The sequence below is a fragment of the Lupinus angustifolius genome, unplaced genomic scaffold (assembly GCF_001865875.1).
Source record: "Lupinus angustifolius cultivar Tanjil unplaced genomic scaffold, LupAngTanjil_v1.0 Scaffold_143_83, whole genome shotgun sequence".
NCBI lineage: Eukaryota > Viridiplantae > Streptophyta > Magnoliopsida > Fabales > Fabaceae > Lupinus > Lupinus angustifolius.
In genome coordinates, this window is record NW_017725541.1 from 18250 (window position 1) to 33558 (window position 15309).

The window sequence follows — 15309 nt, forward strand, 5'->3', positions numbered from 1 at the left end:
GTTGATTAAAGATGCACTAAATAGCTTAGAATGTCGTTGGTGCAAGTTGGTAGGCTGCCAACAGCTAAAACATGTGCATAATGCACCATTAATGCACCATTAAGGTCTCCAACGGCCACATGCTAATTCCACACGAGCATCTTTGCTCCAACAACTCTGAAATTAACAGGATCCCTCTGGATGAAATGTGCTCAGGTGAATTTAGCTCCAACAGTCCAGACAAGGTGTTTAAACCTCATAAATGCTCCATTAAGCTCATCCACGGTCCTATTTTGATTCCCTTCGAGCAATCTTCCTCCAACAACTACAATAGTCTTTATTTACCTTCCAAATAATATTAGACTAAGTTAGAATGACTTTGGTTCACGAAAAATATAAGTTGGTCCAAGCATTAAAGTGTCGGTTACACTATTATGCTTGACTTAGTCATCCACGAGCCATTTTTCATTCTGGTCATTTTTTATGGGCAGATTTATGATTAAAACACTTAAATTAAATTAACTAAGTGTTGAACAAAAATTAGCCCACACATTTATTATAAAAATTAAAATTCCTCAATGCTAATTAAATTGGCTAGGCCTGACTCGGTCAGTTTATGCCCAGTGCCTGATGCGGCACACTAGGCGCATGCGCCTCAGTCAGATTTCCTGGTCAGGTCAGTTTGGCCCAGCGCCTGGTGCAACACTAGGTGCACCAGAGACCTCAACTCGGTCAAAGTTGTCTCGGTCAGGTTTCATGCCTGATGCGTCTAGCTCCATGTCAGGGCCAATTTTGGCGCCTGAGTCAGACTCGTGGCCTGTCTCGTGCGCATGGCCTGGTCCCTCCTTGGCTCGGTCAGAACCATGGACCAAGATGCTAGTGAGCATCTTTAGACCCCCTTGGGCTATCTTTGGCTCACCATCATGGATCAACATTATGAGTTGTCCAAGGGCATTTTGAGCCCTTTTTGCCCTAGCCCTAGTCATAGGACCACTTATGCCTTCAAGGCCATGAATATCAAGGTTAGGCTCTTTGGGGTTCACATCATCCCCTCCTTCTTGAAGAGATTTCGACCTCGAAATCGTATCTTCTTCACCTACATCAAATGGAAACAAATCATCAGAAACAAATCATCAGTATTCATTAGATCAACATTAGGCAAATACTTCCCTTGTACTTGGATGTTAGGTGCTTTGGCACAATCTTTAGTAAAAAAGACTTGATTGATTAATGAGTCGAATCTCAAGGCAAGTCAACATTGTCTTGGCTTCCCACCAATCATAAACTCCTTTGATGATTCCAAGCTCCTGAAAAATTCTAGAAACATATTTTGGGAAAACAAAGTTAGTTGTGAAAAAAATAGAGGTGTGATGGGTTATTTTGTTAGAACAACCTTGTTGTCTTCCACTTTATCCATAAGATATAGCGGTTTTCTCTCCCTTTTTTTTTCTAGTGCTATTTTTCTTTTCAAGATCTTCTTGTCTTCATTGACTTGTTTTCGGGTTAATGGTGAAAGTATCACCTCCTTTTCTTGTGTATCAATGTGTACTTGTTTGTTCTTCCATCACGTGTTTCTCTTTTGTCATAATGTCATGTTCAGCCTAGTAATAAATGACTAGCCTCCATATCTACCACATCACATAGAGCCGAATCTTCATAGCTCCCAATAGTAAAAGGGACTTCAACTTGTTTATCAACTAGCATTTCTCCCACCTCACTCAATCATTGCAATCGGTATGGAGTGGGATGTGTCTTAGTTTCAAGATTTAGTTTGGATACTAACATTGTACTGACCACATTGGTGCAACTTCCACTATCAATGATCAAACAACAAACCTTAACACCAACTAGACATCTTGTGTGGAAGATGTTTCCTCTTTGGTCAGTTTCTTGATCTTTGATTTGGCATCCTAATAGCCTCCTCACCACAAGAAAGTCACATTCAGGAACTATAGCATCATCCTCCTCATGACCATCCTCTTCATCACTTGAGGCTTCGGATTGAGATTCTACCTCTCCATTAGTCATGATCATTGTCTTTCTTGTAGGACATTGAGAGGCAATGTGCCCAAGGCCTAAGCACTTGAAACACTTGACATTTCTACTCCTTTGACTTTTCACCACGACTTGTTTACCTAGGCTTTTAGTCACGGATCCTTTGGTGCTAGGTGTAACTTCCTTTGTTAGGCTCTCCTTCTTGAGTTTGTCCACCCATCTTGATAATTGATATTTGGAACTAGACCCCGAAGAGAATTTAGACTTCTTCCGCTTCAATTGTTCCTCTATCTTTATTGCTTGTTGAACTAGATCATCTAACTCAACATAGTGTTGTAATTCAACAATGTCTTGGATGTCTTGATTCAACCCATGTAAGAACCTTGCCCTAGTGGCTTCTCGGTCTTCATGGAAATTAGACCTCAACAAGGCTAATTCCATCTCCTTGAAATATTCATCAACACTTTTAGACCCTTGTGTAAGCATTTGTATTTTGTTGTGAATATCCATTTGATAGGAGTTAGGAATAAACCTTATACTCATGATCAACTTCATTTCTTCCCATGTATCAATTGGTTCAGCACCGATCCTTCTCCTCTCCTTTTGAAGCTGATCCCACTAAATCATGGCATACTCCTTGAATTCCAAGGCTTCCACCTTTACTTTATTCTCCTCATTGTAAGAATTGCAATCAAACACTTCTTCAATTTTCAATTCCCACTCAAGATAAGCCTCCGGATCATTCTTGCCAATAAAGGTTGGTACCTTTATCTTGACCCCTTCTAATTTGGTATCCTCCCTTCTTCTCCCCCTTCTTGCTTCCCTCATTTGCCTACATTTGCCTCCTTCATCATCTGATTCACTTGAATACCTATAAGCACAGTTATCAAGCCTCCTATCATATTCCAATTTCATTTGCTCCATTTGCCTTTGGAGTGTTTGAAATTGTGTGGTTATCATGGCATGTAGGATTGCTATCCTTGGGGACAATGGAGAACTATCACTTTCATGATTAGACATTTCACTCAACTCACGTGTATCACTCACTTTGTGTTTGTGGAAAATGTAGGGAATGGTGTATCACTCAACACTCTATCCTCCACGGCCTTCTTAAGTAAACCAAGTTTGAAGCAAGAATTTTGTGAAAGAAAATCACTCCAACTTCTCAAAATTGGAACGTTGTGACTTGGGTTATACCTCAAAGAAAGAACTTGACACTTTTTGACACTTTTGATTTTTGGACTTTGACACTTTTTTGACACTTTTGATTTTTGGACTTTGACACTTTTTTGACACTTTTGATTTTTGGACTTTGACACTTTTTTGACACTTTTGATTTTTGGACTTTGACACTTTTTTGACACTTTTGATTTTTGGACTTTGACACTTTTTTTTGAAAGATAAAGATAAAGGAAGATAAATATACTCACGGCCAAAAAAAGATTAGTGAACACCAAGCAAGAGACTAGCTTTGATGCTACTTGATGTGAACCTCTTGGTTAAAAAGGCTCTTGAACGATCTATCTTGGTTGGTGCTTGGCCTAAGCTCACGGTTGAGTAGAGCTTTTGAGAGTAAGCAATGGAAATATGAAACTTGATAAAAGAAGATGGAATAGATTTGAGGTGAAGGCGCCACAACACTTGAGGTGTTGATAAGCCAAAGTGATGCTCGCCACAAGAACTTGGTTCTTGATAAGAACTTCTAATCTTGGTTCAGACAAGAAGGTTTGGAGAATACTCTCACAAGTATATAATCCTTTTTGATTCACAAAGAATTCAACTTAAATTAACTTGTTTATTCAATTGCAAAAGACTTACATTTATAGACAAGCCACTAGGCTCCCACGGTTTGCTACTAAGACTAATGCATGGTAATCTTAACATTGGATTCTATAAACCAAATGAATCTACTCCTAAACTAGACTACATTTGGATGGTAAAGATATGAGCACATGTGTTTCATATGCTTTATTACAATTGAAAGACAACTTAATGACTTAGGCCTAGGATGCCTTGATTGCCACGGTTGGGTAGTGATGAGCATATGATTCCATCCTTCCTTAAGTGCACGGCTCACAATTAAGTCATATGATGAATGACACTTGATGATTCCTTAATGCCCACAACTAAGCTTTGATGAGCTCCATTAGATTCTTCTAATTCGGCACATGGAAATTGTTGTAGTTAAAGCCTTCTTAATGATCCTCGGGTACACTTGATCTTGGAATAGGATTCCTTTGCTAAGGAATGAAATTCCCTCGGCTAAATGTTGATTAAAGATGCACTAAATAGCTTAGAATGTCGTTGGTGCAAGTTGGTAGGCTGCCAACGGCTAAAACATGTGCATAATGCACCATTAATGCACCATTAAGGTCTCAAACGACCATATGCTAATTCCACACGAGCATCTTTGCTCCAACAGCTCTGAAATTAACAGGATCCCTCTGGATGAAATGTGCTCAGGTGAATTTAGCTCCAACAGTCCAGACAAGGTGTTTAAACCTCATAAATGCTCCATTAAGCTCATCCACGGTCATATTTTGATTCCCTTCGAACAATCTTCCTCCAATGGCTATAATAGTCTTTATTTACCTGCCAAATAATATTAGACTAAGTTAGAATGGCTTTGGTTCACGAAAAATATAAGTTGGTCCAAGCATTAAAGTGTCTGTTATACTTTTAGGCTTGACTTAGTCATCCACGAGCCATTTTTCATTCTGGTCATTTTTTATGGGCAAATTTATGATTAAAACACTTAAATTAATTTAACTAAGTGTTAGACAAAAATTAGCCCACACATTTATTATAAAAATTAAAATTGCTCAATGCTAATTAAATTGGCTAGGCTTGACTCGATCAGGCTATGCCTAGTGCCTGATGCGGCACACTAAGCGCATGCGCCTCGGTTAGATTTCCTGGCCAGGCCAATTTGGCCCAGCACCTGGTGCAACACTGGGTGCACCAGAGACCTCAACTCGGTCAGAGTTGTCTCGGACAGGTTTCATACCTGATGCGTCTAGCTCCATGTCAGGGCCAATTTTGGTGCCTGAGTCAGACCCGTGGCATGTCTCGTGCGCATGGCCCGGTCCCTCCTTGGCTCGGTCAGAACCATAGACCAAGATGCTAGTGAGCATCTTTAGACCACAATGGGCTATCTTTGACTCACCATCATGGATCAACATTATGAGTTGTCCAAGGGCATTTTGAGCCCTTTTTGCCCTAGACCTAGTCATAGGACCACTTATGCCTTCAAGGCCATCAATATCAAGGTTTGGCTCTTTGGGGTTCATATCACACACTTCCAAAGCCAGATGGTAATGATCTCATCCACTCTTATTGAAATAGATGTAACAAATTAGTAGTATCTTGGCTACATCAATCTGTTGATTCCTCTATCACAGAAAGTATTCTATGGATTGAGACAACCCAAGAAATTTGGGATGATTTAAAGAAAGATACTATCAAGGAGATATCTTTAGGATTTCAGAATTAATAGAAGAAATCTACTCGATCAAGCAAGGTAATTTGACCATTGGAGCCTATTATAATCAAATCAAATGGCTATGGCAACAACTTGATACTTTTAGACCAATACCCTCTTGCCTATGTGAGATCAAATGCAAATGCATCCTTATTCCCACTGTGAAGACTTACAGAGAAAATGACTATGTAATATGTTTCTTAAAAGGACTGGATGAACAATATTCAGTGGTCAAGTCCCAAATTATGTTGATGGATCCTTTACCCACCATCAACAAGGTCTTTTCTCTACTTACACAACAAGAAAGACAAATGAATATGTTGCCTGATGACTCTGGATTACTCGCCAATTTTTCAAATGATGGAATGCAAAATAGGACTAGGAGAGAGAGATGGAGAGCATTTCGAGGACAAACATGAGGTAGAAACCAAACACAATCTAGGTCCCAAAACAGTGGCAGGGGAGGAAGATGCATCAAGATCTGCACCTACTGCAACAAACAAGGACATACCATTGACATATGCTATAGAAAGCATGGTTTCCCACCAAATTATTTCTCAAATTCTGGAAATATCAATAGCTACATGACTCAAGAATTAGTAGAGGTTGATAAAGGAGCCAACAAAGATCATGATTCATCATCTAAGAATACAAAAGATGGAGCAGTCTTGGGACTCACTCATGAACAACACAGAGCTCTTGTATCTCGGCAGGAACAATCCACCAACATTCAATGCAAACCATATATCACAATGCAAACCATATTGTGGTTGCACCCCTGCATCAGGATACCCCAGGTATTATCAACATTCAATTCATCTTTGGGAAATCTGATTGTTGGATCCTTGATACAGGAGCCACAGATCATGTGTGTTGCTCTTTGTTAAGATTTCAATCTTTTAAACAAATCAGACCAATATCAATCAGATTACCCAATGGAGACAATTTAATTGCACACTACTCTGGTACAGTAGTGTTCTCTAGTGATCTTTATCTAAATGATGTGTTATAATTGCCTGCATTTAAATTCAACCTGATCTCTGTTTCAAAACTCACTAGCTCTTTATCTTGTAAGTTGATTTTCTCAAATACTCACTGCCAAATTCAGGAACTCCAATCCTTGAGGATGATTGGTGTAGCTAGCATGAAGGAGGGACTATATGGAACGAAGCAGCACAACCAAGACATTCCTATTGTTCACACCCTTAATTCCTTTTCTAGTTATGATGATAACAATATTTGGCATTGTAGACTAGGACACTTATCTCACTCTAAAATGCTTGTTATACAAACTGTTTTTCCTTTCATACAATGCAATAAAACTGTTGACCCTTATGATATATGCCATCTAGCTAAACAAAAGAGACTACCATATCCTGATAGTGTATCTAAAACTAGTAAGACCTTTGATTTGATCCATATAGACATTTGGGGCCCTTTCTTTATTCCCTCAACACATGGACATATGTATTTCCTTACCATAGTGGATGACCATAATAGACACACCTGGCTGCTCTTTATGAGAACAAAGGCAGAGAACAACCAACACATCAAGTCTTTTGTGTCATATGTGAATACTCAATTTAATTTAAAGCTGAAATGTATTTGAAGTGATAATGGAAAGGAATTCTTCCTTACAGAATTCTATGACATGCATGGAATTCAACACGAAACCACTTGTGTGGAATCACCTCAGCAAAATGGAATTGCTGAAAGGAAACACCAGCATATTTTAGTTGTTACTAGGTCCTTAATTTTTCAGTCTAATCTTCCCTTGTGCTTCTGGAATTATGCAGTATCTCATGCTATACATCTTATTAATAGACAGCCTACTAGATACCTTATGAACAAATCCCCTTTTGAGGCTTTACACAAAACTCTACCTGATTTAATCCACCTTAAAACCTTTGGAAGCCTATGTTATACATCTACCCTTACTGTTAAAAGACACAAACTTGACCCTAGATCAAGAAAATATGTTTTCTTAGGCTACAAGCAAGGAACAAAGGGATATGTTCTTTTAGATTGCCAAAATAGACAAATCTTTCTCTCTAGAAATGTGGTTTTCTTTGAACATACATTCCCTTTCAAAAAAATTAGTGTCCAACCACCTGCTGCCTCACCAACTCAACTTATTCTTCACACTCATCTAGATACCCTCTTTCCTTACACTAATGATCTTAGCAATAACCAGGTTCTTAGTACACATGCTCATGCCATTAACTCCTTCCAAGACACTACAACTGACTCTATCATACCTGATACTACTAATCTTGACCCTCCTCTTAGACAGTCCTTTAGAAGAACCAAACCGCCTCCTTATCTCAAAGGTTACCACTGCACCCTGGCTACAGGATGTGTGAAAACCCTCTTCCAAAATCAAATACCCTATATCCAACTTCATCTCCTATGATTCCTTGTCTTATGCTCACAAACATTATTCATTAGTAATTTCTTCTGTCATTACTCCTAATTCCTACCAAAAGGCCATCCTTCATGAGTCATGGCAGCAAGCCATTAACTCATAACTCTCTGCCTTGCAAAAAAATGGAACCTGGACAATCACCAAATTGCCTAACAATAAAAGAGCCATAACTCTAAATGGATCTTCAAGATCAAACATAAACTAGATCGATATGTTGAAAGATTCAAGGCAAGGTTAGTTGGCAAAGGGTACAACCAAACAGAAGGAGTAGATTATCATGACACATTTAGCCCTATGGTACAAATGACAACAATTAGAGTTATTTTATCCTTAGCTGCCATTCACAACTAGTTTCTTAACCAATTGGATGTTAATACAACTTTTCTCCATGGTGACCTCAATGAGGATGTTTACATGAAGATCCTTTTTGGTCTTCATATCTCTAACCCATCCTTAGTGTGAAAACTTCATAAATCTATCTATGGATTGAAACAAGCCACTAGAAAATGGCATGATAAGTTAACTAAAGTCTTAATTGCTCATGGTTTTCAAAAATCGCATGTTGATCATTCCTTGCTCATTAAAACAGTAGGAGCGAATTTTACAGCTATCTTAATATATGTTGATGATCTTGTTTTAACTGGCAATGACTTTACTGAAATACAATCTATTAAACAGCTTCTGAATTCCAAATTCAACATCAAAGACTTAGGCAATCTCAAGTTCTTTCTTGGTGTGAAAGTTGCATGAACTTCAAAAGGGATTGCCTTGTATCAAAGAAAGTATGTATTAGATCTTTTTTCTGAAACAGGTACTCTTGCTGCCAAACCATGTATTACTCCTATGGATTATAACACAAAGTTGCATTCTTCATCTGGATCTCCATTTCCAGACCCTGCTCCTTACAGAAGATTACTTGGAAAGTTGCTCTATCTAACAAATTTGAGGCCTGATATCAGCTATGCAGTAAGTCACCTTAGCCAATTCAACTCAAAACCCACTGATCAACATCAACAAGCTGCCTATAGGATTCTCAAATACCTCAAATCCTCTCCTGTTCTTGGTGTTTCTTCCTTGGTTCTTCTCATGTATCTTGGAAAAGTAACAAGCAAACTACTGTATCCAAATCAGCTGCTAAAGTTGAGTATAGAGCCTTGGGCATGGCTTCTTGTGAAGCTCAATGGTTGCTATATCTCTTCAATGACCTTGGCATCCATCATCCTTTTCCAATTAGCCTCTATTGTGACAATCATCCGGCCCTACACATTGTGCCAAACCTTGTCTTCCATGAGCGCACTAAACACATAGAAATTGACTGTCATGTTGTAAGAGAACGAATTCAGAATGAGACCCTTCACTTACTTCCAATTCCTTCATCTTCTCAACTCGTTGATATCCTCACCAAGCCATTATCTCCAACTCCCTTCCATTCCAACATCTCCAAGCTTGGTATGATCAATTTTCACATTCACGCTTGTGGGGGGTTGTTGGACAACACTGATCCTGATGCGAACCTCCAGGGGGTGGTTTGCTTTCTTTGCCGATCGTTCTTGTCTGAAACTTAATTGGACTCGCGGAATAGAATTTTTATTAATGTCAACGTTTTTGTGTATGAAAATTGGATGAAATGTATATGGAATAAGTGTATTGTATATAGGCACAATTTTGTATATATTTGTTTTTGTATTTTTATTTTTGTGTTTGGATAAAAGAAAATGGATAAGAATGAAGGGTGGAGGCGCCACAAGCTGGATGCTTGATAAGCCTAAGGAATTTCGCCACAAGGAAAGGAACCTTGATAAGAAAAAGGGCCTTGGTTCAACCAAGAAACTAGGAGAAATCTCAACTAGCAATGGAAATTATCCAACTAAAATCTGAATTGTTTTATTCATAAGGCAATTCCGTTACATATAGGCCAAGCCTTGATTCAACATAAATGAGTGAGTAAATTACATTGATTTGCATTCAACTACCCTATTGATTCAAATAAAAAACGTGTGGAGCACTTTGATGAGGATTAATGCTCATGAAATTCTTTCCATATGGGGCTGTTCTTGGTTGGCTACTTTCCTTTTGTTTCTTCCTCAAAGAAAACGTGTACCAAGCCCTCTTAATAGGAGAATTCGGTTGCTTGGGTGTTGTAGTTGCCTTGGCCGAATTCCCACATGTGTAAATCTCAATTTGGTAAGTTTTTAAAGCTTGCCATTATCTTCATGATTTGGAGAAGATTTGAATTCTGATTGCCTTGGCCTAATTCCCACATGTGCTAATCTTGAATAAGGAAAGTTTTTGAATGGATTCCCTTGCATTTACACGCCATCCTCACATAAGGAAAGTTTTGGACCTCCTTGATGGCATTCCAATCTGAGTTGAACTGAATCAGGGAAGTTTTTGAATGGATTCCCTTGCCTTTACACACCATCCTCATATATGGAAAGTTTTGGACCTCCTTGATTGCATTCCAATCTGATTTGTTTGGATTAGGAAACAAATTCCATGGTTTGATGATCCCTTGGTATTTGCCTTAGAAGATTCTCACGTGCTCTTCCAAAATAGGTAAGACTTCATGATGTCTTCATGGCCTTTCAAAGGTGGATGCACGATTTTTATGATGTTTCCACGTGCCCTCCTAGTACATAATTCCTTGGCCATTATTGGACCATGTTACAAGGAAATAAATACATTTCCAACCCTCATATTACATCATTTTAATGAAGCTAAATAAAATACTTAGATAATAATTAAAATAAATCCTAAGACTAAAATAAATCCTAAAACTACCCATGAGAATAAAATCTCTATTTATTGAAAATAATAACTAAAAACTATTATAATTTCCTTCCAAGAATGTGGTCTCCAAGTGGCTTTCTTACTTGTAAGATTGTCCTCCATAATCATAGTTTGCCCCCCCTTGGTTTATATCAGATCCTAGCCAATCTCAGCCCACACAATCGGCCCAAACTCAGCAAACAATAATAAAGAAGAAATCAGTTTTGGCGGGAAAAACGGTTAATTCTATTAAAATCTGTTTTTCTGTTTTAGTCTTATCTTGTATAAATTCTCTATGGCTTCCTTCTGTATGGTTATGAATTCAATATATTTTCAATCAATAATCAATAAAAGATTGTTAGAGGTATTGTTCAAATAAGATTCATTGTCTTTTGGTTCTTGCTTTCATCTCAATCTATCAAGCTTTGAATCATCTCTTCTTCAACCATGGAGATCACGATTTCTCACATTATTGAATATTGAATCCAGTGTTCCATGTATGGTGTACTACACTAACCTTAAAAAAACCTTGTAATAATAGTATAAACAATCATTAGCAACCACCTCTGGAGATGTCTCTCTCACCTTCCTATAATAATCATGGCCTAGTGTTCTTGCAACTTATGTTGAATAATAGTTATATATTGGGTTGGAGTTGTTACTGCATTTTTGTGGTCAAAATATTGACAACTCTTTTTTTGCCGATTGTTAGAATGCATTACTCTTTGATTTAGAAATTTGGGCTTGAAATCAATTACATCTTGGGAAAAGTATTAACATATCGTCTGTCTATACTAGATGATACCCTTACCAATCCCATGGAAAAATATTCTTCATTTTGTCCATACGTATTCCTATGAGTGATAGAGAATTAAGACTAAGTATTTCTTAGGTAAAAAAAAATGTTTCTCGGTGTGCTTATTTATTTAGGAATAAAAGTGTTGTAGCGCAACATTCATTGAATGAGTTAAAGAAGCAAGTGAATGCTCACAACATTTCCTTCATCCTTGTGATAACAAAATTTTAATAAACAACTACATAACTCAACAATATTTTTATTAATTTTATGAAAACATTTTAAGTTGAAAACAACCTCATAATTTTCTTTCTTCCTAAATTATTTAAATAATAATAAAATAAAATTTTATTTTTTAACAAATTATTTTTTGGAAAATCAAGTTTGGGCTTTTTAATCCGGATAAAAATAAAATTGGGTGTCCAAACAAAAGAAACCAGCCAATGACATGTCATGATGCAGGCAATAAGAAGCATACAATGCACACAATTTTGAAGCAAACTAGCCAAGGATGGTGATAGTTACTTATCCCGATCAATCATGGTCTAGTGCATGAAAAATAAGAACCATTGATTTCCATCCAGCCTTAGCATGATTTAAGTTAAAATAACGTGTCTGTGTGACAAAAATGATTTTTTTCTGCTTCAGAACATGTGGTGGGCAAGGACTCTATAACACGCGGTAGCTATACAAAGAAAGGGAAATGAAAAGGTGAAACACACAATTGTGCTAGCTATACAGAGAATGAAGGACCATTAATACCTATGGTTATAGTGTAGTAGGGGGGAAAATTGACTATACTGAATCTTAGTGGAATTGCCATGGTCACCTCCCTCAAGTGGCCTTAACTATGTAAACGTTTCTACGTGCAACAATATTTGCTAGCCCGCAGTCCCACTTATGGCTATGAGATATGGATACTATTTTGAAGTGAAGTTACTCTTATTGTGATTCTTATCATTGTGGTCGTTATAATGTGATTCATAAATTATGATTATCATAGTGTGAAATTTTTATAATTAAAAATATATTTTTTAATTTAATGTGGTCCAACGTAATATGATACAATCCAGATGCTGTCCCATGAGAAGTCACTCCACCATCATTGCAAAGGAAAAAACTAGTCCGCTTTTATTCTTTGAGCCTTTGGTGGAACTTTATGATAAATTACCATCCATATTTGATGATGACACTAATGAGTTTTTTACTCTTTTAATTTTACATGACTATTGTTATGTGCTAATCTGAATTATGTTACCTCTGCTATCATTATTTGAACTTGACAGTGGTTGGAAATTGAAATATTACCCACTAATAGACTTCCTCTGGTGAAAAGTCTTTGGTATTAAAACTACCTAAAGAGGAGGCAGTGAGATATTAATGGGCCATCATAAATCTATCATAGTCAAAAGAAATTACTTGCTAAGCAATTACTTTTAATTTGTTATGGAGTGACTTTGAAGCTCTTAAAATGATGGTGCCATGGTGGGATCTCTATGATAATTATTTGACCATCTATGTAATGATATAAATAGAGAAGGTTAGATAGTATTTTTACATGTTCATGGTCATGGCTCATGGGATATCCATAGCCAACAACAACCAATTAACACCATATTCCCACTCAAAACCAATAGAAGCATATAGAATCCAAGGTAACATAGTCTTTGCTCCCCACAATCCCCAACAAAAACCTCTTGCTTTCAAATCAGAATCCTCTCGAAAGTTGCTATTTTTACTTATTTGAAGGATAAATATATTATATCATTTTATTTAAAATATATAAATGTCACATGATAATGTTGTTTTCTTTTATTTTTGTTGTATTTTCCCTATTCAACTATGGTTTTCACAGCATAAAAAGCATTGTTTTCCACTTATAATCTCACCACTTCCCGAAAAACAACAATCATAAGAAATTATTTTATATTTTTATGGTTTTTTTTTAAGTTGGTGATAACTTTCAATTTAATTAGAAAACAGGTAAACACTTCTCTTCCTCTTACTAATTCATACATATTCACATCAATCAAGTGGGCCTCACACAAAATCCTTCCAAGCTCTCTCATCATATAAAATCGTGGCTAGAGTCATTGATTATTCTAAACTTAACCTCCTATTACTCCAATCATTTCAAACCCCTTTGATCTCTTTCAATCCAAAATAGCCCATTAATGTTAAATATTTCTATCCACCATACTTCCCTTTCATAAACACCTTCAATAGCTCTTTGCATAACTTCATTCCAAAGTGCACCATGTCCTTAGCAGGGCTCATAGACCCAGAAATGAATCACAAGAAGTCCTTCCATAGAAGAAATGATTCCACTGAACTTGATGTGTTTGAAGCAGCAAGATATTTCTCAGGATACAACGAAGCTATTAGCTACAATAACTCTACTTTTAGCCAAAAAAACATGAGAGAAGAAAGGCATGCAAATAGAACCAGAATAAGCTTGGACATGCCAATGAGAACCTTGCTTCCTCAACAGTTTCATGGAATGGAGAAGCAAGTAGTAATGAAAGAGAAGATACACAAAACACCTAGTTCACCAGGTGGTAAACTTGCAAGTTTCTTGAACTCTCTCTTCAGCCAATCAGCATCAAAGAAGAAGAAATCAAAATCAAGTTCACAGTCTATGAAGGATGAAGATGAGAGCCCTGGTGGAAGGAGAAGGAGGAGAAGCAGCATTAGCCATTTCAGAAGCTCAACCAATGCAGATGCAAAGTCCCTATATAGTTCTTTAAGTTCAGGGTTTAGAACCCCTCCTCATATTCAAACACCAACTAAGAGCTGCAAAGAGTTCAGAATATTCTCAGATCACAAGCATGCAGCAAAGCACAACAATGGGCATGTGAAACCAACAACCACTTTGCAAAATGAGTTAAAAGGAGAGCCAACTTTGTTGGATGATAGCTACAAACATGGTAGTTTGTTATCAGAGAAACAAAAAATATGGCTGGAGAAATACTCAGCAGAAGAGAAAGGAGTCAGAAAGTTCAATGAGGTTGATGATGGTGCTGACAGTGATTCAAGTTCTGACCTGTTTGAGTTGCCAAACTATGACTTGGGTTACTGTTCAAGTGGTCTACCTGTCTATGAAACTACCAACATGGGTAACATCAAGAGAGGAGCACCAATTTCCAATGGACCTATGTGATACTAATGTATATCTTATATCCTTCTTAATTGGTTTCTTGTTGAATTAATTAGGAAGTTAGAAGCTATGGAAAGGGGGGAATATATCATAGATTTTGCTTGTTTCCCCTTCTGGGTTTCTTTTCAACTTCTTCCAATACTTTTTTTAAGTTTGTACAGTTTGGTGTGGTTGCTTGTCTTGTCTAATTTTATCTATTGTTCTTAACCTTTGCTTTTGGACCTTTTTTAGAATGCAAAATAAAACAAAAATTTCCCCCATTAATGGATTGGTAGGATTTTACCATGGTTTTAGGTTTAACATGTCAATCAATACCAAATGTTGGATGCAATTATTCATTGGGAACAGTCGAACAATTGAATAGTAAAAAAATAGAGAGAAAATAGATAATTCATAGAGAAATATGTTAATGAGATGTGGGTCACTTAACCCTTACCACTAGGTTATTTAAGAATGTGGTGCTCTATATAAGGTCATTCATAAATAAGATATATAACCTAATTCATCAATTCTTTACATTTTTACAAACCCAAAATTTATAAACCAAAATATGATACTATGCATAAGAGTGTTGATCTATGACCATGAACCACTATACGACTTAACCATGGATTATAAATTCTTCTTAGATGCATGGATGTAGAAGTTGTACTCGGAAATTTGATATTCCATCTATGCATGGATGTATATGGTTGTATTTAATTTTA

General features: G+C 36.9%; 1 protein-coding gene across 1 annotated transcript; it reads left to right on the forward strand.

The window, feature by feature from the left end:
* Nucleotides 1-13457: 13457 nt before the first annotated feature.
* LOC109340123 (protein BIG GRAIN 1-like E) lies at nt 13458-14809 on the forward strand. The gene is made up of 2 exons (XM_019577696.1): nt 13458-13621; nt 13672-14809. The coding sequence occupies exon 2, from the start codon at nt 13703-13705 to the stop codon at nt 14603-14605; it is 903 nt and encodes a 300-aa protein (XP_019433241.1). The 5' UTR covers nt 13458-13621; nt 13672-13702; the 3' UTR covers nt 14606-14809.
* Nucleotides 14810-15309: the final 500 nt, after the last annotated feature.